The sequence below is a fragment of the Chiloscyllium punctatum genome, chromosome 36, assembly GCF_047496795.1.
Source record: "Chiloscyllium punctatum isolate Juve2018m chromosome 36, sChiPun1.3, whole genome shotgun sequence".
Lineage (NCBI taxonomy): Eukaryota > Metazoa > Chordata > Chondrichthyes > Orectolobiformes > Hemiscylliidae > Chiloscyllium > Chiloscyllium punctatum.
In genome coordinates, this window is record NC_092774.1 from 24,538,309 (window position 1) to 24,561,223 (window position 22,915).

Here is a 22,915-nt window from a genome sequence, read left to right on the forward strand (position 1 = left end):
GCGGGAGGAGGGAGACTGGGGAGTTTATAAACTCCTAGGGGGAGGCCTGAGGCCTCCAATAGAAGCCCCACAGGCCCCAGTGTTTACTTCACCGGCGAAGGAGCTCTCGGGTTGTCCGGGCAACCGGCCGCCATCTTTGTGAGGGTCAGGCGCATGTTGTCTTGGGGCGGGGTTGTTGGATTGTTGTATAATATTGATCTCCTCTGTACTTTTAATCTTGAATATTTTAAAAATGTACACTGGCTTCAATTTATGAATTCTAAGTACAGAAGCAAACTATAAACATCTCCTTACATGTATCCCAACATGTGCATAGGAGTCAAGACTGTCTCAAGATTTACTGAGGTGCTGAATCAATAGCTCTTTCTCTTTTGATTAATGAAGGTGGTGCCCAGCAGACTCCTGCTCACAGCCTGTTCTGTCAGCCTTTATGGGAAAGATAGGATAGCAAAACATCTCTCTGACTCTATAATTGCTGAGATTTGCTTTACAGCCTTTCTTAAACCAGGCTGCAATGTTTGCAGTTCTCTAGTCTTCTGGCACCTCCTCCAAGTCCATGGAAGACTGATAAATTACGGCTTCCACAATTTCTGTTGTCCCTTCCTTCAAGATTGTTGGATGCATTTCATCAGTGCCTTGTCAAACTTTAAGTACCAAATGCTTATCGAAGACTTCTTTCATGTTATTTTTGTACTCTTGGGAGGTCATGTTGTGGCTGTACAGAACATTGGTTAGGCCACTGTTGGAATACTGCATGCAATTCTGGTCTCCTTCCAACGAAAAGATGTTGTGAAACTTGAAAGGGTTCAGAAACGATTTACAAGGATGTCGCCAGGGTTGGAGGATTTGAGCTATAGGGAGAGGCTGAACAGACTGGAGCTGTTTTCCCTGGAGCGTTGGAGCCTGAGGGGTAACCTTATAGAGGTTGCAAATTTATGAGGGGCATGTATAGCATAAATAGACAAAGTCTTTTCCCTGGGTTCAGGTCTGTTTCCATGCTGTACATCTCTATGACTCTGTTGGTTGCATTTGTAAGATCCTGAATCAGCACCTTGAGGAGAATTAGAGTGGAGTGAGAACAGAGGGGGAGAGAGTGGGATGGTGCTTTCAATTTTGTGGAATAAGAAAAGAAAAGTATATTCTTCAGAAAGTAGAATTGCTTGTTCAGAGTTGTTACCCTGCACTGAGTGTAATGACTTTTGTAATCTCTTTTTACAGAGTATCTGAAGATGGAAATTTCAAAATCGACAGATGAAGGCCTTATGCCCGAAGCATTGACTCTTCTGCTACTCGGATGGTCCCTGACCTACAGTGCTTTTCCAGCGTCACACTTTTGAAGTCTTGACCCTCCAGCATCTGCAGTCCTCACTTTCACATCAATGTCTGACAGTGACACTGTGACATCGGGACTGCAACGATTTTTGACTGTGATTCTGTGAGAAGGAGCAAAGCGTTTGCTTCCTGCTCGAGTACATTTTCAGAATCAGTGGGACTGGATGAGAGACCCTACGTTGCAGCGCAGTGATTGTGGAGCCTCAAACAGTTATACAGCCTGGAAAAAGGAATTCACAGCAGGGTGGGGCTATACCCACGTTTGTGTGCGGCTGAAGCTTCGGCCATGGAGAAACCCGAGGAATCCCGTCCCGTGAAGAAACCGTGGAAGTGTGGCGACTGTGGGAAAGGCTTCTGTGCCCCGTCTGCTCTGGAGACTCATCGGCGCAGTCACACCGGTGAGAGGCCCTTCAGCTGCCCCGAGTGCAGGAAGGGCTTTACACAGGCATCCGCCCTGCTGACCCACCGGCGGGTCCACACGGGGGAGAGGCCTTTCAGCTGCCCCGAGTGTGGGAAGGTCTTCAGCAATTCCTTTGCCCTGCTGAGGCACCAGCGAATCCACAAGGGGGAGAGGCCACTCTCCTGCCCCGAGTGCGGGAAGGCCTTCAGTGATTCCTCTCACCTGCTGACCCATCGGCGGGTCCACACAGGGGAGAGGCCCTTCAGCTGCTCCGAATGCAGGAAGGCCTTTACCCAGGCCTCTGCCCTGCTGATCCACCAGCGGCTCCACACAGGGGAGCGGCCCTTCAGCTGCCCAGAGTGCGGTAAAGGCTTCAGCGATTCCTCCACCCTGCAGACCCACCAGCGGGTCCACACGGGGGAAAGGCCCTTCAGCTGCTGTGAATGCGGGAAGTGCTTTACCCAGGCCTCTGCCCGGCTGAGACACCAGCGGTCCCACACCGGGGAGAGGCCCTTCAGGTGCCCCGAGTGTGGGAAGGGCTTTGCCCGGGCCTCCAACCTCCAGACCCACCAGCGGATCCACACGGGGGAGAGGCCCTTTAGTTGTCCCGAGTGCGGGAAGTGTTTTACCCAGGCCATCGCACTTCAGAAACACCAGCAGGTCCACATAGGGGACAGGCCCTTCAGTTGTCCCGGGTGCAGTAAGGTGTTCACCTGCTCCTCCCACCTGCAGAGGCACCAGCAAGTTCACGTACAATAGCAGGGGCATTGAAGGAGTGACGGCTGAGTGCCATTATTGACTGGCGTATTAACCCAGTTCTGGGGCCTCCCGGGTTCGAATCCTGCCGTGGCAGATGGTGAAATTGGAATTCAGTCAGTAATCTGGAGTTCCAAGTCTAACAATGAACCCAATTTTGAGGGGGAGTTGTGGGGGTGGGGGGTGGGGGGTGGTGTTGGGGTGAGAAAACCCCATCTGATTCACTCACGCCATTTTTCGGGAAGGAAACTGCCGTTGTGGGAAAGGATTCACTCAGTCGTCCCAGCTGCATCCTTTACCCTGTCTGGCCTATGGTTGACTCCACACTGCACCCATGCCCCCCCTCTGTGCCCCCCGCCCCCTTTCTCTCCCACATTGGGCCCCTCCCATTCCCTTTTTGCTGGGGGGGAATCTGAAGCTGTAACAAAGTTGGGTCACAATAAAGGGTTACCTGAACTTACCGCCGGGCTCAGACTCTCATTGAAGGCTTTGAGCTTCAAATGGTTTTTGTTTTAAACCTGTTGATTTCTTTCAGCCTCCTGCACTAAGTTTCCAATGTCGTGTATCAGATGGAACAGTGAATGAGTAGCTCGTATCGTTGGAAATTGCAGATATTTCAGGAGTGCAGGTCCTGTGTTGTTTTATGGGCATTGTAAAGTTTCCTGGCAGCACCAGGAGGTGGGGGCTGTGTTCATTCGAAATGATGGGCAGTTGCTGGTGTTGGACTGAGGTGGAGAAAGTTAAAATCGACACCACTCCAGGTTAGAGTCCCAACAGATTTATTTGGGAGTGCTAGCTTTCGGAGCACTGCTCCTTCATCGGGTAGGTGTTGGGCAGGATCATAAGACATAGAATTTATCGCAAAACATTACAGTGTCATGCCGTTGATAAGATTTCCTGAACAAGTCCAGTTGCAATTCAGTCTTTCATCTTTTCGAATGGGTTGCAGGTTTCGGTTCATTAACATGTATATCCCAGAACTACTTTTAAGTCACATTCTCCCGATGACTTAAGATTTTGTAAAAATAGGTGACATCTCAGCTCAGACAAAGCAAGAAAGGTGTGAGGTTCAAGTCTGTCTGTATCCCAGTCCTGAGTCACACATGTTCTATTTCCAAAGTAGGAATTTATAAAATATTACATAGATTGACTGCCTGCAGATTGTATTTTGCTCAAAAAGCACAATGTATCTGCAAATGCAAATTCACTGCATAGGTTTGTTTGTGTGTGTGTGTGTGTGTGTGTGCTCCCATACTGTAGAGAATCGAATCTAATCTACACACACACACATTGGAGAGGGCAGGGTGAGACTTGTCTTTCACTTTGCAGAAGGTGGGAGGTCCTGGATGCTGTGATTCAGTGTAAACACATGCTGGAAGACCTTTGGCTCAGAGAGATGGAGTTGGAAGCCAGGCTGCAGACACGTCATGGGGAAAGTTAACCGGACACTTTATTCCAGGAGATGGTCATTCCCCTCTGGACAGATCCTTCTGATGAGGTCACTGGACAGGGTCAGAAGGGTGTGAGTGTGAATCACACAGGTAAAGGGGATCTGAGATTGGGAGGCAGGGGGAGGAGCTAACTGGCTGAGTGGTGGGGGGACACTGGGGGTAAGGGCAGAATATTGACAGGTGATTGTCGTCTTTCTCTGAAGTTAGCAGCAGGAGGCCAGATGGCATCGGTGTCTGTCTGGCACCAGGTTTAGGAACCGACGTGCTCAGGACAGGAGAAGTGGGAAAGGGAGGCTGCAGTGGGTGTGGTCCACAAATCTCAGGAGGGCAGAGCCTCTGCTGAGGGCGCATGAGAAGTCAGAAGCTAAAAAGATAAAGCAGAACATCAAAGCTCTGGGTGGCATGGTGGCTCAGTGGTCAGTACTGCTGCCTCACAGTGCTGGGTTTGATTCCAGCCTCAGGCGACTTTGGCACATTGTCCCCCTTGTGTCTGCGTGGGTTCCTCCCACAGTCCAAAGATCTGCAGTTTAGGGTGGATCAGCTGTGCTGAAGTGTCCAGGGATGTGCATTTTCAGGTGCGTAAGCCATGGGGAACTACAGGGCTGTATGGTAAGTGGGTTGGTCTGGTGGGATGCTATTTGGAAGGTCAGTGTGAGGTAAATGGGCTGAATGACCTGCAGGGATTCTACTGCTTTAGCCGTTTGTATCTTGAGAAATGATTACTGTGGTCCTGGGGGAGGGTGGGATTTGTAGTGTCACTGCCCTCTGTCCATTCTCTTTCTGTCCCCTGTCCATTTTCTCTCTCTTGCTACCCACCCTCAGCTCCTCCCGCCTCAACCATTCTCTTTCCCCACCACCTGTTATTTCTCGTGCCTCCATCCCTCTTTGATCGCTGTATCAAGCCCTTGTAAGTAGAGAGAGACAGATGGTGATGACTCTACCTGGGAGATGGGGGTGCACGAGAAATGGCTGATCTTTAACATTGAGAATAGCTATTCAGAAAAAACATTAAAGCATGTTCAGTTCTATTTTTTAAAAAAGCTGCAGGCATCTTTCTGAAACTTGTGTTGAAATATGTGCAGTTTGGCCACAGTTGAGGACAGGCTGTAAGGGGTGAGTTGCCTATTCTAATATTGTCAAATTGGTTCTATATAGAAATAGAGTCATGGAGCATGGAATGAAACAGTTTGGTCTGTGCCGACCAGATATCCTAAATTATTCTATTCCTATTTGCCAACACTTGGCCCAAACCCCTTTAAACCTTCCTATTCGTACACCCATCCAGATGCCTTTTAAAAGTTGTAATTGTACCAGCCTCCACTCTTTAAACCTTTCCCCACTCACCCTAAACTAATGTCCTCTAGTTCTGGCATTTTTTGAGGCAAAGTAAATGTCACCCGTTTTTTCTAATCCTTTGGTGCCTCATCTTTCCCCACTCAACCTAAACCGATGCCCTCCAGTTTGTGGCTCCCCTAACTGAGGGAAAAGAAATGCAAATTTGTGCAGCCAGCCAAAATGCAAAAGGAATACAATGTCGAGCCGTGGGGGGTGGGGGGAAGGAAATTGTGGTTCAACTTTTTTTTCCCTCCGATTGGCATTTGGAGACTTCAAATCTGTCAGGAACGTGAAGCATTTCTGAAGAGCATAATGCGCATGCCGCTCGGTGTCAGCAAGCACTGCGCATGTCCGCTGGTGTCAGCAAAAGACTGTGCATGCGCCTGGTTGTACGCACATTCGACTCATGACATACTTTTGATGGACCAATGGGGAACTCGGGAGGACCGGAAGGAATCTTGTCCTCCTGCCAATCAGAGCATCGCTATTGTCTAAATGCGGAAGTTGGACATTGAGCTTCTGAAGCAGCTCGTGCTGCTGCTCCTGTCTCTCTGAATAAAGACTGAGCTTTACCCCAAACTGCAACTTTCTTCCTCCGTCCAACAACTGTGAGTACGGCACTCTCTTTTTCATTCTGGCGTTCAATTGTTGACTTCCAACAACTGAAAGGAAAGGGAGTGAATTCAGGGTGGGGACAGAGTGTAGAAATATTGGTCGACAGTGTGGTGCTGGAAAAGCATACCAGGTCAAGCAGCATCCGAGGAGCAGGAAAATCGACGTTTCGGGCAAAAGTCCTTCATCAGGAATTTTCCTGCTCCTCGGATGCTGCCTGACCTGCGTGCTTTTCCAGCACCACACTCTCGACTCTAATCTCCGGCATCTGCAGTACACACTTGTCTAGAAATGTTGGTCCAGATCTGTGTCTCAATTGGCAAACACATGACAAATGCATGACTGCAATGTGATAATATAGCCTTTGCTGTGGGAAAACGAAAGCAGAAAGGAGGTGCATTGTTTTAATGGTGATATGTTGGGATATGGAGAAAGTGAGGAGTGCAGATGCTGGAGATCAGAGTTGACCAGTGTGGCCTTGGAAAAGAACAGCGGGTCAGACAGCATCCAAGGACCAGGAGAGTTGACGTTTTGGACACTAGCCGTTCATCAGGAATGTTATGTGGAGGTACAAAGAGGTTTCAGTGTCTTTCTACACCAGTCAATACCCGTTGTCAGACAGGTGCACTAAGTGGTGTATTAGCAAGAGGAACTGAGTTTGGAAGTGGGGTGGGGCCTTCCTGTGGTTAGGGGTGGGGGGTTCATTGAATATATTCAGGGCTGAGTTCATCTGATTTTTGAACAACAATGAAGTGGATGGTTATGAGGGAACAGAAAAATGGTTTTAAGAATGGTTACAGAATCGTACAGCACAGAAACAGATACTTGATTTCATGCTGACTATATTCATAAACTAAACTAGTCCTACCTTGTTTGGCCTATATATCTCTGAGCCTTTCCTATTCATAAGAGCAGAAATTAAGCCATTCAGCCCACTGGATCTGCCCATACCATTCAATCACGGCTGAGAAGTGTCTCAGCCCCATTCTCCTGTTTTCTCCCTGTAACCCTCTATCCTCTTGATACTCAAGAACTGTTTCTGTCTCAGTGTTAAATATCCTCAGTTACCTGACCTCCACAGACTTCTGTGGCAATGAATTCCATCAGTTCACCACTCTCTGGCTTAAGAAATTTCTCCTAATCTCCGTTCTGAAAGGTCTTCCCTTTGCTCTAAGGCTGTGCCCTCGGCTGCTAGTCTCTCCTTCCAATGGAAATATCTTCCCAACATCAACTTGTCCAGACCACTGAGTATTCTGTTTGTTTCAATTAGATTCCCCTGAGTGTGGCTCTGTTAATCAGCATGAACCAGACCCTTCAGGATAAGGTACAGCAGCTCCAGGATGACAAGGATTGGATCCTCAATATTGAGCAGTTGATCAAATGGAAAGCAAGATAAAGGAGAGTTAGCACAGGTAATCAAAGCACTGATCACAGGGTAATCTGGTGTCAGCTCAGATTTCAGGTCCTGATTTCTCACCCCTCCTGGATTTCTGCTGATGCTTTGACCCCCTTTTTTTTTAAACCTTCCGGAACAATAAGTCAATCCAGACCCAAATCTCCCAGCCTGTTAACCATCCAGACACCGAGTGTAGTCATAGGGAATAAAACAAGAAATGTGAACCAAAATTAGAAATAAGTAGGTGCTTGTGCTTAATATTGTTCAATAGGAAGTAAACCAGAAATACTATTCTCCCAGAATTCCTACAGTGCCTTATTTGAGGAATTCTCTCACCCTTACATAGAGATATACAGCATGGAAACAGACTTTTTCTCTCTCTCATGCACACACATGCACAAGTCCATGGGGGTGAATTTGTGTTTGCCGAATGATATTTACATATGTGTTCTATTTTCCTCAGAAAATGCACAATCTGCAGGCAGTTAATACATGGAATATTTTGTAAATTCCACATTGGAAATAGAACCAGTCTGACTCTAGACTGGGATACAGACAGATTCTGACCTCACACCTTTAATGCATTGTTTGAGCTGAGGTGTCTCCTTTTGTTATAAAGCCTTAAAGTTATCCTGAGAAGGTGCCTTACAGGAAGTTCTGGGATTTACATATTAATGATGTCTGCAATCCATTGTAAAAGATGAAAGGCTTAACGATCCAAGTTTGTTCAATATATCATTTCAATGCCAGGACACTCTAATGCTTTTCCAGAAATTGTGTGTCTTATGATCTTACACCCCACAACCACCTGATGAAGGAGCAACACTCCAAATGCTAGTGCTGCCAAATAAACCCATTTGACGATAACCTGGTGTTGTGTGATTTTTAACTTTGTCCAAGTAAGGTGTGATTGGCCAGGTCAAATTACCCATAGTGCCCAGGGATGTGCAGGTTAGGGTGGATTGGCGGTGCTAAATTACCCACAGTGCCCAGGGATGTGCAGGTTAGATGTATTAGTCAAGGGGTAAATGTAGAGCAATAGGAGTAGGGGAATGGGTGTGGTGAGGTTGCCATTCACAGGTTGGTGTGGACTTGTTAGAACAGTGAGGGTTCTGTGAAGAGAAGGGATTTTTGTTAACTGTTCAGGAAGGGGGGGGGGAGGAGGAAGCAGTGTGGGGGTGGAGGGGGGAAGCGGTGGGTGGAGTGTGGGGGGAGGAAATTTGTTCACTTGTAGCAACTGGAGTGAACCCAGGTAGGGAGCAGACTCTGCAAACTCATATGTGTCTTAATTACCCGGATACGGAGGGTTGGAAGGATAGGGTGTTGCTGTTTTCCCTAATGCGTCAGAGTGTGAGGGGTAACCTGATAGACTTTCTTAAAATCATGAGGGGCATGGATTGGGTAAATAGACGAGGGCTTTTCCTTGGGATGGGGAGTCCAGAACTCGAGGGTAATACATTTAAGGTGAGGGCAGGGGGAGGGAGACTACAAAGAGACCTAAGGGGCAACATTTTCACGCAGAGGATGGTGCATGTATGGAATGAGCTGCCAAAGGAAGTGGCCATTTAAAAGTCATCAGCCTGAGTGTATGAAAAGGAAGGGTTCAAAGGGATATGGGCAAAACGCTGGCAAATGGGACGAGATTAATTTTGGATATTGGTTGGGCACAGAAGAATTTGACCGAAGTGTCTGTTTCAGTGCTGTACATCTCGATGACTCTGGCTTTCCACGAATGTTTGTCATGTCTGTATGTTCAGTTTCTCTCTGGTGGTGGTGGTGTCAATGCCTTGATGGCTCATTTTGCTTCCCCCCCACTTCCTGGGATTGTTAACCATTTTGTCTGGTTCTTCTTCAAGAAGCTGCATTTGACATTTTTATGCTTCCCAAAATCAGACCTCCTCACCCTCAGCAATATCCCAGTGTTGCAAAAGATATTAAATTTCAGGTGGAGTTATCCAAAACTCCAAAGAGATGTCAGTCTTGACGTTTTTGCAATTCTGCCCCTATAAGATCCTGAATCAACACCTTCAGGAGAATGAGTTAGAGCGGAGGGCGGGAGAGAGAGTGTGGGATAGCGCTTTCAATTTTGTGGAATAACAACACAAACAAATTGCTTGTTCTGAATTTTTATTCTGGACTGACAGTAATGAATTTTGTAATCTCTTGACAGAGTATTTGAAGATCTGAAGACAGAAGTTTCAAAATTAACAGATGAAGGACTTATGCCCAAAATGTCGACTCTCCTGCTCCTCAGGTGCTGCCTGACTTGCTGTACTTTTCCAGCGTCGCACTTTTCAATACTGACTCTGCAGCGTCTGCAGTCCTCACTTTGACGTCAATGTCTGACAGTCACTCAATCCATCAGGACCGCAACAATTGTTGACTGATTATGTGAGAAGGAGCAAAGTGTTTTGGTTCCTGTTTCAGTCCGTTTTCAGCATCAGTGGGACTGGATGAGAGACCCTACTGTTGGAGTGCACTGAGTGTGGAGCCTGAAACAGTTATAAGGCCTGGGAAGGGGAATTCACGGAGGGGAGGAGCTCTACACGTGTTGTGTGCGGCTGAAGCTTCAGCCATGGAGAATCCCAAGGAATCCTGCCCCATGGAGAAACTGTGGAAGTGTGGTGACTGTGGGAAAGGCTTCCGTTTCCCATCTGCTCTGGAGATTCATCGTCGCAGTCACACCGGGGAGAGTCCATTCCCTTGCACAGTGTGGGAAGGCCTTCAGCAATTCCTCTGACCTGTTGAGGCACCAGCGGGTCCACACCAGGGAGAGGCCCTTCAGCTGCCCCAAGTGTGGGAAGGGCTTTACCCAGGCCTCCACCCTGTTGGCCCACCGTCATGTCCACACTGGGGAGAGGCTGTTCCTCTGCACCGAATGTGGGAAGGGCTTCAGCAATTCCTTCGCCCTGCTGACCCACCAGCGGGTCCACACAGGGGAGAGGCCATTCCCCTGCACAGAGTGCAGGAAGGCCTTCAACAGTTCCTCCGACAGGCTGAGGCACCAGCGGGTCCACACAGGGGAGAGTCCGTTCACCTGCTATCAGTGTGGGAAGAGTTTTAACCGCTCATCCCACCTGCGGGGACACTAGAAAGTTCACATGCCATCTCAGGGGGTTTAAAGCAGCGACGGCTGAGTGCCTTTATCGACTGGACTATCAACCCAGTTCCGGGAGCTGCCAAGGCAGATGGCGGAATTGGAATTCGGTTAGAAATCTGGAGTTCAGAATCTAACAACGAAACAATTGTCAGGGAGGGGAGGGGAAACCCCCATCTGATTCACTCACAACCTTTTTAGGGAAGGAACCTGCTTTTGTGGGAACGGATTCACTCACTCGTCCCAGTGCATCCTTTACCTGGGCTGGCCTACACGTGACTCCAGACCCACAGCAGTCTGGTTGACTATTCTGTCCTCCTTCACCGCCCCCCCCCCCCCAACTCCAGCCGATGAGGGGGGAGAAACCTACTTGGAGACAAGGTATGGGTTCAAATTGGTGCATGAGGCAATACTACTTCTAGTTTATGGCTATACCAAGGATCCAATTACACAAGGACAACTATGTGCTGACAAATAGTAAAGAACGTGAGGGTGAGGGGGGCGGGGGGAGAAGTGTGTGTGCTTTGACCTTGAGCTGTTCTTTTTAAAAAAAGATACTTTTTCTCCACCTTTTTTGCTGGGGGGATCTGAAGCTGTAACAAAGTTGGGTCGCAATAAAGGTTACCTGAACTTACTGCCGGGCTCAGACTCTCATTGAAAGCTTTGAGCTCCAAGAGGTTTTTGTTTAAAAGCTGATCATTTCTTTCAGCCTCCTGCACTAAATTTCCAATGTCATGTATCAGATTGAGCAATGAATGAGTAGCTAGTATCATTAGAAATTGTAAATATTTTAGGAATGCAGGCACTGCGTTGTTTTATCAGCATTGTAAAGTTTCCTGGCGGAAGTGTGGGCTGTGTTCACCAGAAACGTTGTGGAGGTGTCAGTGTTTGGACTGGTGTGCACAAAGTTAAAATCTCTCAACACCAGGATAGAGTCCAACAGGTTTATTTGGAAGCACTAGCTTTCAGAGCGCTGCTCCTTCATCAGGTAGCTGTGGAGCAGGATCAGAAGACACAGATTTTATAGCAAAAGATCACAGTGTCATGCAACTGATAGGATATATTGAACAAACCTAGATTGCTGTTAAGTCTTCCATCTTTTCGAATGGTTTGCAGGTTTCTGTTCATTAATATGTAAATCCCAGAACTACTTTTAATTCATGTTCTCAAGATGACTTAAGGTTTTATAAAAATAGGTGACATCTCAGTTCAGACATTGCATGAAAGGTGAGAGGTTTGGTCTGTCTGTATCCCAATCTTGAATCAGACTGGTTCTCTTTCCTAAGTATGAGTTGATAAAATATTACATGGATTGATTGCCTCCATTAACTGCCTGCTGGAGGACCTTCGGCTCAGATTCAGCTGGAAGCGAAGGCTGCAGACACTGGTGGTGGGTGGGGGGGGGGATCTTAACTGGACGCTTTATTCAGGGAGATGGTCATTCCCCTCAGGACAGCCTTCTGATTGGCTCAGGGATTGTCTCCATTCTCTGCAGTTGCCAGCTGGAGGCCAGATGACATTGGTGTCTGTCTGGTGCCAGGATTCAGGAACCGATAAGAAGAGGGAGAGAGAATGGATGGTGATGACTCTACCTGGGAAATGGCTTATTTTTAATATTAAGAATAGTTAAAATGATATATTCAGAAACATTATTAAAGCATGTTCAATTTTATAAAAATGCTGCAGACATCTTTTGAAATTCGCATTGAAATATGTGCAGTTAGGCCACAGCTGAGGACAGGCTGTAATGGGTGAATGGCCTATTCCTAGTCTTGTGAAATTGGCTCAGATTATGTCAAAAAAGAATCATAGAATTGTACAGCACAGAAACAAAGCCTTCGGTCCCGACTGACCAGATATCCTAAATTAACCTAGTCTCATTTGCCGGCACTTTGCCCATATCCCTGTAAACCTTTCTGTTCATGTCCCCATCCAGATACCTTATATATGTTGGCAGCTCATTCAATTTACGCACCACTCTCTGCGTGAAACAAGTTGCCCCATAGGACACTTTTAAGTTTTCCACTCTCATCCTAAACGACTTCTACTTCTTCTACTTCTGGACCTCCCTACCCCAGGGGAAATACCTTGTCTATTTACATTTTCTATGCCCTTCATGATTTTATAAACCTCTATAAGGTTACCTCCTCAGTCTCCAATACTCCAGGGAAAACAGCTCCAGCCTTTTCAGTCTCTCCCTGTAGCTCCAAACCTAACAACATCCTTAAGTCATTTCTGAATCCTTTCAAGTTTCACAACATTCTTCCCACTGAGTGATCAATAGGCTGTCAACAATCTATTTTGTTGCGCATGCTCCTCGGAGTCAGCAAAAAAACTGCGCCAGCTGCTCGGCGTCCGTGCACACGGCTCGCGCCCTTCTTTTGATGGACCAATAGGAAGGACTGGAGGACCGGAAGGAGACTGATCCTCCTGCCAATCAGAGCGCCCCTATTGTCTGAATGCGGAAGTTGGAACATGAGCTTCGGAAGTTGCCGTTGTTGCTCCTTTCTCTCTGATTGCAACCTCCTTCCTCTGTCCAACATCTGTAAGTACCACACTCTCTTTTTCTCACCCTATTTTCAATTTCTTTTCTAAATTCTGAGCTTCAGTTGTTGACTTGCAGCAACTGAAAGGAAATGGGGTGAATCGGGGGTTGGGGGAACAGACTCTGCAAGCGTTGGTTCAGGTCTGTGTCTCCATTGGCAAACGCATTACCACAATGTAATTATTCTGCCTTTGCTGTGGAAGAAAATGCAGAAAAAAGGTGCATTGTTTAAGTGGTGATATATTGGCATGTGGAGAAAGTGAGGGCTGCACATGCTGGAGATTAGAGTCGAAAAGTGTGGTGCTCGAAAAGCACAGCAGGTCAGGCAGCATCTGAGGACCAGGATTGTTGGTGATTTGGACATGAGCCCTTCGTCAGGAATGATGTGTGGATGTACAAAGGGGCCTCAACATCCTTCCACACCAGTCATTGCCAGTTGTCAGACAGATGTAGCAAGCAATCAGCAAGGCAAGTGGTACATTAGCAAGAGTTCAGAAGTTGGGATGGCTTTCTGCGATCAGGCGGCCATTGAATATATTCAAGCCTGAGTTCATCTGATTTCTGAACCACAAAAAAGTGGATGGTGATGGGGGAAGGCAAAAATAATGGTTTTAAGACCAGTACAGAACAGTTACAGAGTCCTACAGCTTAGAAACAGACACTTCAGTCCAACTAGTCCATGCTGAATATATTCACAAACTAAACTAGTCCCATGTAGTTTGGCCCATATCCCTCTGAACCTTTCCTACTCATGTACTTATCCAAACGTCTTTTAAATGTTATTACTGTACCTATATCCACCAGTTCCTTAGGACATTGATTCCACACACAAACCACTCTCTTTCAAAAAAAGGTGTTCCTTATGTCTTTTTAAAATCTTTCTCCTCTCTCCTTAAAAGTTTGCTCCCTAATCTTGAAACCCCCATCTGAAGGAAACAGCACCAGCCACTCACCTTATTGACACCCCTATTGGTTTTATAAACGTCTCAACTTCCTGTGCTCCTGTGACAAAAATCCCAGACTATCCACTTAGATTCATATCCAGTTATGATCTGCTCAGTGCTGATGCATGCTCAAAAGACCAAATGGCCTACTCCTGCTCCCAATTCTCTCTCATTGTGTCCAAGACAGCAAGAGACCATAAAACATAGGAGCAGGAATTAGACCATTCAGCCCATCAAGTCTGCTCATCCCACACAACCGTGGTTGATAAGTTTCTCAACCTCATTCTCCCACTTCCACCCCGTAGCCCTTGACCCCCTTGATACTCAAGAACCTATCTATCTCAATCTTAAATACCCTCAGTGACCTAGCCTCCACAGCCTCCTGTTGCAATAAATTCCACGGATTCACCACTCTCTGGCTGAAAAGTTTCTCCTTATCTCCCTTCTAAAAGGTCTTCCCTTTTCTAGTCTCCTTCAGGTCCTGGTCTCGCCCACCAATGGAAACATCTTCCCAATGCCCACTTTGTTTAGGCCTTTCAATGTTCTGTATGTTTCAATTATATCTCCCCTGAGTGAAAGTGTGGGCCTGTGTTATGGACTAAGCCAGACCACTCAAAACATTCCTAAGCAGGCAGCCCCAGACCATAGCTTTGCAATTTGATTTGGTAAGTGTACAGTGAAAATTACCTGGAGTAAGTTAGCTCGGTGCACTACTAGATTTTAAAACAGACAATGAAACACAAAAATCAGAATAAAGAACCCCTACAGAACTCAACCTTGCCAACTAGACTCAGTTATGCTGTTCTGAATATACACAACAGTCCCAATAAGCCAACTCCCTTTGAAAATCAGTATAAATGGAACACATGCTTATAGGTTGAAGTTGAGAGGCGGAAAAGAGAGAGAGTTTCCACATAGCTCCCTGTTGAACTTCCAACCAGTTCAATACTGAACTAAAACTGCTCAGCTCACTCCGCTTTCTTTATACAGGTCACTTCTAAAACATGACCAATTTGGCCTGAAGTCACACCTGTTTACATATAAACAAAAGGCCTTTCAAAATCCGTTTCATCTCTGTTCAAACCAGACTGATTAGAACCCGGCCGGTTTATTACCTCTCTGAAAAAAGTCATGGATAGAGAGTCTCCTTGAGCCAGGGAAAAGCATTTAGTCAAAAAAGGAACTAGCTTTGTGACACCTGTTTGTCAGCATGAACCAGACCCTTCAGGATGAGGTACATCAGGGATTAGGTTCAGCAAAGCGAGAATGGAGGGAGAGTGTGTGAGATGGAGATTTTCAGCTTCCAGAGAATGAGAGGAAAAAGAGTTTGCTGTAAATTAGAGTTGATCGGATGGGCCAATGGACCGAGGAGTGACAGATGGAGTTTAATTTAGAGAAATGTGAGGTGTTGCATTTTGGTCAAGCAATCCAGGCAGGACTGGCACAATTAAGGGGAGTGTCACAGAACAGAGAGATCTTGGAGTGCAGGTTTATGGGTCCTTGAAAGTGAGTCTTAGGAGGTCATGGAGTGACTGTACAGGACATTGGTTAGGCCACTTTTAGAATACTGTGTTCAGTTCTGGTCTCCCTGCTACAGGAAAGATATTGTGAAACTTTGAAAGGGTTCAGAAAGGATTTTCAAGACTGTTGCCAGAGTTGGAGTGTTTAAGACAGGAAGAGGCTAAATAGGCCAGTGAAAATTTTCCGTGGAGCATTGGAGGTTGAGGGGTGACCTTATAGATGTTTATAAGGGGCAGGATAGGGTGAGTAACCAGTGTAGGGGAGTCCAAAACTGGACGGCATATGTTTGCGGTGAGAGGGAATGATTTAAAAGGGACCTGAGGAGCAATGTTTTCACAGAGGGTGATGGAGTTTGATACAATTACTACAAAATTTAAAAGGCATTTGGATGGGAATATGAAGTGGAAGGGTTTAGGGGGATATAAGCCAAATGCTGGCAAATTATTTAGATTAATTTAGGATTTCTTGTTGACACAGATGAGTTGGGTTGAAGGGTCTGTTTCTGTGCTGTATGCCTCTAATCATCTTCGGTGAAAGCAGAAGTGTTGTTGTGAAGACTGGACTTTCAGAGCAGCTTTCAAAGATGTTTTGCCTTGACTAGAAACAGAAGAAGTTGCAAATTAAATCTTTTATTTGTGAGACAGCAACTGAATGAGTGAATACATCTTGGAAAGTGAGAATTCATTGAACTGTGGGGATGAAGCCCTACCCTGTCCAGTCATTTCTGCTGGTCGATGAGACTCGGACTCAAGATTAGAGGGAGTAGATTTAGGACAGAGATGAGGAGGAACTCCTTTTCCTGGAGAGTAGTGAATCTATGGAATTTTCTGCCAAGGAATCAGGAGAGGCAGCTTCATTAAGTATATTCAAGTCACAGTTTGATGGGTTTTTGCAATGGTAGGGGAATGAAGGGTAGTTGGGACAATGGAGGTAGGGGAAGCTGAGACGATGGATAGGTCAGCCATGAGCTTAATGAATGGCAGAGCAGGCTCGATGAGCCAATGGCCTACTCCTGCTTCTATTACTATGGAACTATAACCCTGCATTTCCCATGGCTAACCCACCGAACCTGCACATCCCTGGACACTTTGGGCAATTTAGCCTGGCCAATCCAAATCAAGGCCAGTGAGCAATGTCGTGATTGGAGAATTAACATCAGAGAATGATAGAAAGGGACAAGGAGTAAATATACCAGCGATTGAAACTGGATTCTAAAGATCACAAAAATTGAAACTAAAACGGTGTGTCTTAATGTGTGCTGCATTGTAACAAAAGCGAATGAATTGACTGCACACATTGAAGAGAATAATTATGATCTGTGACTCCTAACAGAGACATGGCTTCAGAATGACAAGGATTGGATCCTGAAAATTGACGGGGTAGTCAAATGGAAAGCAAGATAATGGGAGAGGTGCTAATGAAAACACTGATCACAGGGTAATCTGGTGTCAGCTCGGATTTCAGGTCCTGATTTCTCTGTCCTCTGATTTTCCTGTTCCAACAGAGTAAAATGTGGGTCTGCTCTCAGCTCTGCTGGATTTCTGCTGAAGCTTTGACCCCACCCCTACCCCTACCCCCACCCCTACCCCCACCCCTACCCTTTTACACCGTCTGGAACAATAAAACATTCAGTGAATTGAGACCCAACCCACAATCTCCCAGTCTCTCAAACCAATCAGACACAAGAGTGTAGTCATAGCATGGAATCAAACAAAAAAAATGAAACAAAGTTAAATATATATAGGTGCTCGTGCTTATTTAGATTAGATTCCTATAGTATGGAAACAGGCCCTTCCACCGCCTTACAGCGCCAGAGACCCGAGTTTCATTCCCGACTCAGGCGACTGACTGTGTGGAGTTTGCACATTCTCCCCGTGTCTGCGTGGGTTTCCTCCGGGTGCTCCGGTTTCCTCCCACAGTCCAAAGATGTGCACGTCAGGTGAATTGGCCATGCGAAATTGCCCGTAGTGTTAGGTAAAGGGGTAAATGTACGGGAATGGGTGGGTTACGCTTTGGCGGGTCGGTGTGGACTTGTTGAGCCGAAGGGCCTGTTTCCACACTGTAAGTAATCTAATCTAATCTTGACCTTCGAAGAGTAACCCACCCAGACCCATTCCCCAACATTTACCCCTATCTAATGCACCTAACATTATGGCAATTTAGCATGACCAATTCACCTGACCTGCACAACGTTGGACTGTGGGAGGAAACAGGAGCACCCGGTGGAAACCCACTCAGACCCGGGGAGAATGTGCAAACTCCACACAGAATCAAACCCAGGTTTCTAGTGCTGCGAGGGAGCAGTACTAACCACTGAGCCACCATGCTGACCCCAAATGTTTGTTCATTAGGAAGTAAACCAGAAATAGAGCTTTCCCAGGATTCTTATAGTGCCCTACTTGAGGAATACTCTCTCCCTTACATCTATTAGTACCCAGCTATGATTTACAACAATATTTACACCTATGTAAATAAAGCATCTGTTATCAAATAGACATAGAGATATACAGCACGGAAAGAGACTTTTTCTCTCCCTCATGCATGCATGCACACACGTGACTGACAGGAAGTTCTAGGATTTACATATTAATGATACCTGTAACCCATTCTAAACGATGAAAGTCTTAATCCAGGTCTGTTCAATATATCATTTCAGTGGCAGGACACTGTAATGTTTTTCCATGAATTCTGTGCCTTATGATCTTATTCTCCACAATCACCTGATGAAGGAGCAGCGCTGCTAACACCAGTCCTTCCAAATAAACCTGTTGGGTGTTTGATTTTTAACTTTGTCCAGGTTAGGTTGGATTGGCCAAGCTAAATTACCCGTAGTGCTCAGGGATGTGCATTAGTCAGGGCAATAGGGGAATGGACGTAGGTGGGTTACCCTTCGGAGGGTCGGTATGGACTCCTTGGGCCGAGTGGCCTGCTTCCACACTCTGGGAATTCTCTGAAAGGAAGGGATTACTCTTGTGCAAATTGCAGGGCAGCGCAGGCGCAGTGCGCGGAGCTGTTGTCGGCCTTTCCCCGCCCCCTCACTTCATCTATGACGTCATAACGCGGAAGTGGCCCTGTCCGTTTCAGGGTGAAACTCCCTCCCTCTGGGCAACTCTTCATCCTGGGAGGGAGTGGGGGGAAAATCTGTTCACTTGAAGCAACCGGAGTGATTCCAGGGAGGGGGCAGACTCTGCAAACTCAGGTATGTGTCTTAATTACCCGGGGGAGGAGGGACGGAGGGATGGGATGGGGCTGTTTTCCCTCCTGCGCCAGAGACTTAGGGGTGACCTTATAGACTTCTAGAAAAGCACGAGGGGCATGAATAGGGTAAATATACAAGGTCTTTTCCTTGGGATGGGGGAGTCCAGAACCGGAAGGTAATAGGTTTAAGGTAGGGGGAAGATTTAAAAGGGACCTAAGGGGCAACTTTTTCATGCAGAATGTCTGTAAGGAATGAGCTGCCAGAGGAAATGGTGGATGCTGGCATCTGGATGGGTGTTTGATTAGGAAGGGTTTGGAGGGATATGGGCCAAGTACTGACAAATGGGACTAGATTGATTTTGGGTATCTGGTTGGCACGGAAGAGATTGACCGAAGGGTCTGTTTCTGTGCTGTGTATCTCTATGACTCTGACTTTCTACGAACATATATACAGTTTCTGTCTGGTGTTGGTGTTAATGCTTTGATGTCTCCTTTCCCCCTCACTTCCCAGGGACGTTAATGTGAGAACAGATGGGGAGAGTGAGATGGTGCTTTCAATTTTGTGGAATAACTAAAGAAAAGAACGTTCCCCCAAAAGTAGAAATGCTTGTTCTGAACTTCCACCCTGGACTGACACTGATGACTTTTGTAATCTCTTTTTACAGAGTATTTGGCGATCTGAGGACAGAAGTTTCAAAATTAACAGATGAAGGGCTTATGCCTGAAATGTCGGCTTTCCTGCTCCTTGGAAGCTGCCTGACCAGATGTGCTTTTCCAGCACTGCACTTTTCGGCACTGACTGTCCAGTAACTACAGTCCTCTCTTTGTTGTCAATGTCTGATAGTCATTCAATCCATTGAGACTGCAACAATTTTTGACTGTGATTCTGTGAGAAGGAGCAAAGCTTTTTGGTTCTTGTTTGAGTACGTTTTCAGCATCAGTGGGACTGGATAAAAGTCCCTACTGTTGCAGCGCACTGAGTGTGGAGCCAGAAACAGTTGTACAGCCTGGAAAGAGGAATTCACGGTGAGGAGGGGCTCGACACGCATTTGTGTACAGCTGAAGCTTCGGCCATGGAGAAACCTGAGGAATCCCACCCCGTGGAGGAATCATGGAAGTGTGGCGACTGTGGGAAAGGCTTCCGTGCTCCATCTGCCCTGGAGATTCATCGGCGCAGTCACACCGGAGAGAGGCCATTCACCTGCCCCAGGTGTGGGAAGGCCTTCAGCAATTCCTCCGCCCTACTGAGGCACCGATGGGTCCACACGGGGGAGAGGCCCTTCAGCTGCCCCGATTGCGGGAAGGACTTCAGCTATTCTTCTGACCTGAAGACCCACAGGCGGGTCCACACGGGGGTGAGGCCGTTCTCCTGCACTGTGTGTGGGAAGGCCTTCAGCACCTCCTCCACCCTACTGACCCACTGGCGGGTCCACACTGGGGAGAGACCATTCACTTGTTCCGAGTGCAGGAAGGGATTCTCTCAGGTGGGCAAGTTGCGGATGCACCAGCGGGTCCACACTGGGGAGAAGCCTTTCAGCTGCCCCGAGTGTGGGAAGGCCTTCAACGATTCCTCTGCCCTTCAGACCCACAAGTGGATCCACACACAGGAGAGGCCTTTCCCCTGCACAGATTGCGGCAAGATCTTCAGCAATTCCTACACCCTGCTGAAGCACCAGCGGGTCCACACAGGGGAGAGGCCCTTCAGCTGCCCCGAGTGTGGGAAGGGCTTTACCCAGGCGTCGGTCCTGCTGATCCACCAGCGGATCCACATGGGGGAGAAGCCTTTCTGCTGCCCTGAGTGTGGGAAGGGATTCACTCAGATGGGCAACTTGCGCACGCACCAGCGGGTCCACACCGGGGAGAAGCCCTTCTTCTGTCCCGAGTGCGGGAATGCCTTCAGCGATTCCTCCACCCTACTGAAGCACCAGCGGGTCCACACGGGGGAGAGGCCATATCCCTGCCCCGAGTGTGGGAAGGCCTTTAACAATTCCTCTGACCTGCTGAAGCACCAGCGTGTCCACACGGGGGAGAGGCCCTTCAGCTGTCCCAAATGTGGGAAGGCCTTCAGCGATTCCTCCGCCCTGGTGAAACATCGGCGGGTCCACACGGGGGAGAGGCCCTTCAGCTGTCCCGAATGTGGGAAGGGCTTTACCCGGGCAGCCACCCTGCGGAGGCACCAAGGAGTTCACGTGCCATCGCAGGGGAATTGAAGGAGCGACTGTCGAGTGCCATTATGGACTGGGCTATCAACCCAGTTCTGGAACTCCCAGGTTTGAATCCCACCGCAGCAGATAGCGGATTTGGAATTCAGTCAGAAATCTGGAGGTCAGAATCTAATAATGAAACCATCGGGCGGGGTGGGGGGAAGCCCCATTCTGATTCAGTCACATCCTTTTTAGGGAAGGAAATTGCTGTTGTGGGAAAGGATTCACTCAGTCGTCCCAGCTGCATCCTTTCCCTGGTCTGGCTGACACGTGACTGAGACCGACAGCAGTGTAGTTGACTCCACCTGTTTCCCCCCCACTTCTTTCCCTCCCGGCAGATGGGGGGGGAGAAACTTACTTGGAGACAGGGTATGGGTTGAAATCGCTGAGTGAGGCAATACTTCCTCCGGGTTAAGGCTGTACAAAGGATCCAGTTACAAAGGGACAAGTCAGTGGTGACCAATAGTAAAGAAAGTGGGGGGAGGGGGCTTTGACCTTGAGCTGTTAAAAAGCAGCTACGTTTTCAACACCTTTTTGCTGAGGTGATCTGGAGCTGTAACAAAGTTGGGTCGCAATAAAGGTAACCTGAACTTACTGCTGGGCTCAGACTTTGAAAGCTTTGAGCTCCAACAGGTTTTTGTTTTAAAGCTGCTAATTTCTTTCAGCCTCCTGCACTATGTTTCCAATGTCGTGTATCAGATGGAGCAGTGAATGAGTAGCTGGTATGGTTAGAAATTGTAAATTCTTGAGGAGTGTAGAATCGGCATTGTAGTTTACTGGCAGCACCGGGAGGTGTGGGCTGCGTTCACGAGATATGATGTGGAGATGCCATCATTGGACTGGGGTGGATAAAGTTAAAAATCACACAACACCAGGTTATAGTCCAACTGGTTTCTTTGGAAGCACTAACTTTCGGAGCGCTGCTCCTTCATCAGGTAGCTGTGGAGCAGGATCATAAGACACATGTTTTATTGCAAATCTCAGTGTCATGCAACTAATAGGATATATTGAACAAACCTCGAGCGCTGTTAAGCCATTCATCTTTTAGAATGGGTTGCAGGTTTTAGTTCGTTAGTACGTAAATCCCAGAACTACTTTTAAGTCATAGTCTTGAGATGACTTAAGGTTTTTTTTAAAAAAAAGTGATATCTTAGTTCAGACATGCATTACAGGTGTGAGCTTCGAGTCTATCAGTATCCCAGTCTTGAATCAGACTGTTTCTATTTCCAAAGTAGGAATTTATAAAATATTACATGGATTGACTGGCTGCAGATTCTGTTTTTGTTTGAGCAAAATTGAATGTGTCTGCAAATATAATTCTGCCAATACAAATTCACCCCATAGAATTGTGTGTGCATGAGAGAGTGTGATTGTGTGCATGTCAGTTTGTGCATGCGAGTGTGCGTAAGACTGTGTGAACATTTGGTAAAGTGTGAGTGTGATGGAGTATAAGCCAGTGAGTGTGTTCGGGGGAGTGGGGGGTGTGTGAACATGTATATGACTGAGAGAGAGTGTGTGTATGAGAGAGGTATGAATAAAAGCGAGTGGTTGCGTTTTGCTAAAACAAGGGCAGGACTTGTACAGTTAATGGTAGGGCCCAGGTCATGTTGTAAAACAGAGACACGGGGGGAGTTAAGGTACATAGTTCTTTGAAAGTTGTATCACTGCTAGACAGGGTGGTTAAGAAGGCACTCAGCAGCATTGCCTCCACTGTTCACACCACTGAGTTGGGACATCTTGTTGAGGTTGTACAGAATGTTGGTGAGGCCACTTTCCGGGTACTGAGTACAGCTCTGGGTGACCCTGTAAGAGGAAGTATACTTCAAAGTTTGTGAGAATATTTGTAGCTCGGGTGCTCGTTGTTGTGGTTCTGTTCGCCAAGCTGGGAATTTGTGTTGCAGACGTTTCGTCCCCTGTCTAGGTGACATCCTCAGTGCTTGGGAGCCTCCTGTGAAGCGCTTCTGTGATGTTTCCTCCGGCATTTATAGTGGTTTGTACCTGCCGCTTCTGGTTGTCAGTTCCATTTCTAACCTTGGATAACCCAACGGAGACATTTTTATTGATAGCTCCATAATTATTTTACTGCTGGATTTTTTTTTTCAGGGCAAATAATTTCTGGGAGAA

At 47.1% G+C, this 22,915-nt stretch overlaps 1 protein-coding gene across 1 annotated transcript in view; it reads left to right on the plus strand.

Annotated features, from left to right (window-relative positions):
* Positions 1-22,915, plus strand: part of LOC140460041 (uncharacterized) — a 137,920-nt gene that overhangs the window by 102,882 nt on the left and 12,123 nt on the right. Inside the window, exons 7-8 of the mRNA XM_072554448.1 lie at positions 9,453-10,760; positions 19,253-20,784. Of these exons, the coding sequence (XP_072410549.1) occupies positions 19,661-20,784 (1,124 nt within the window). The 5' untranslated portion in view covers positions 9,453-10,760; positions 19,253-19,660. The remainder of the gene's footprint in view (positions 1-9,452; positions 10,761-19,252; positions 20,785-22,915) is intronic.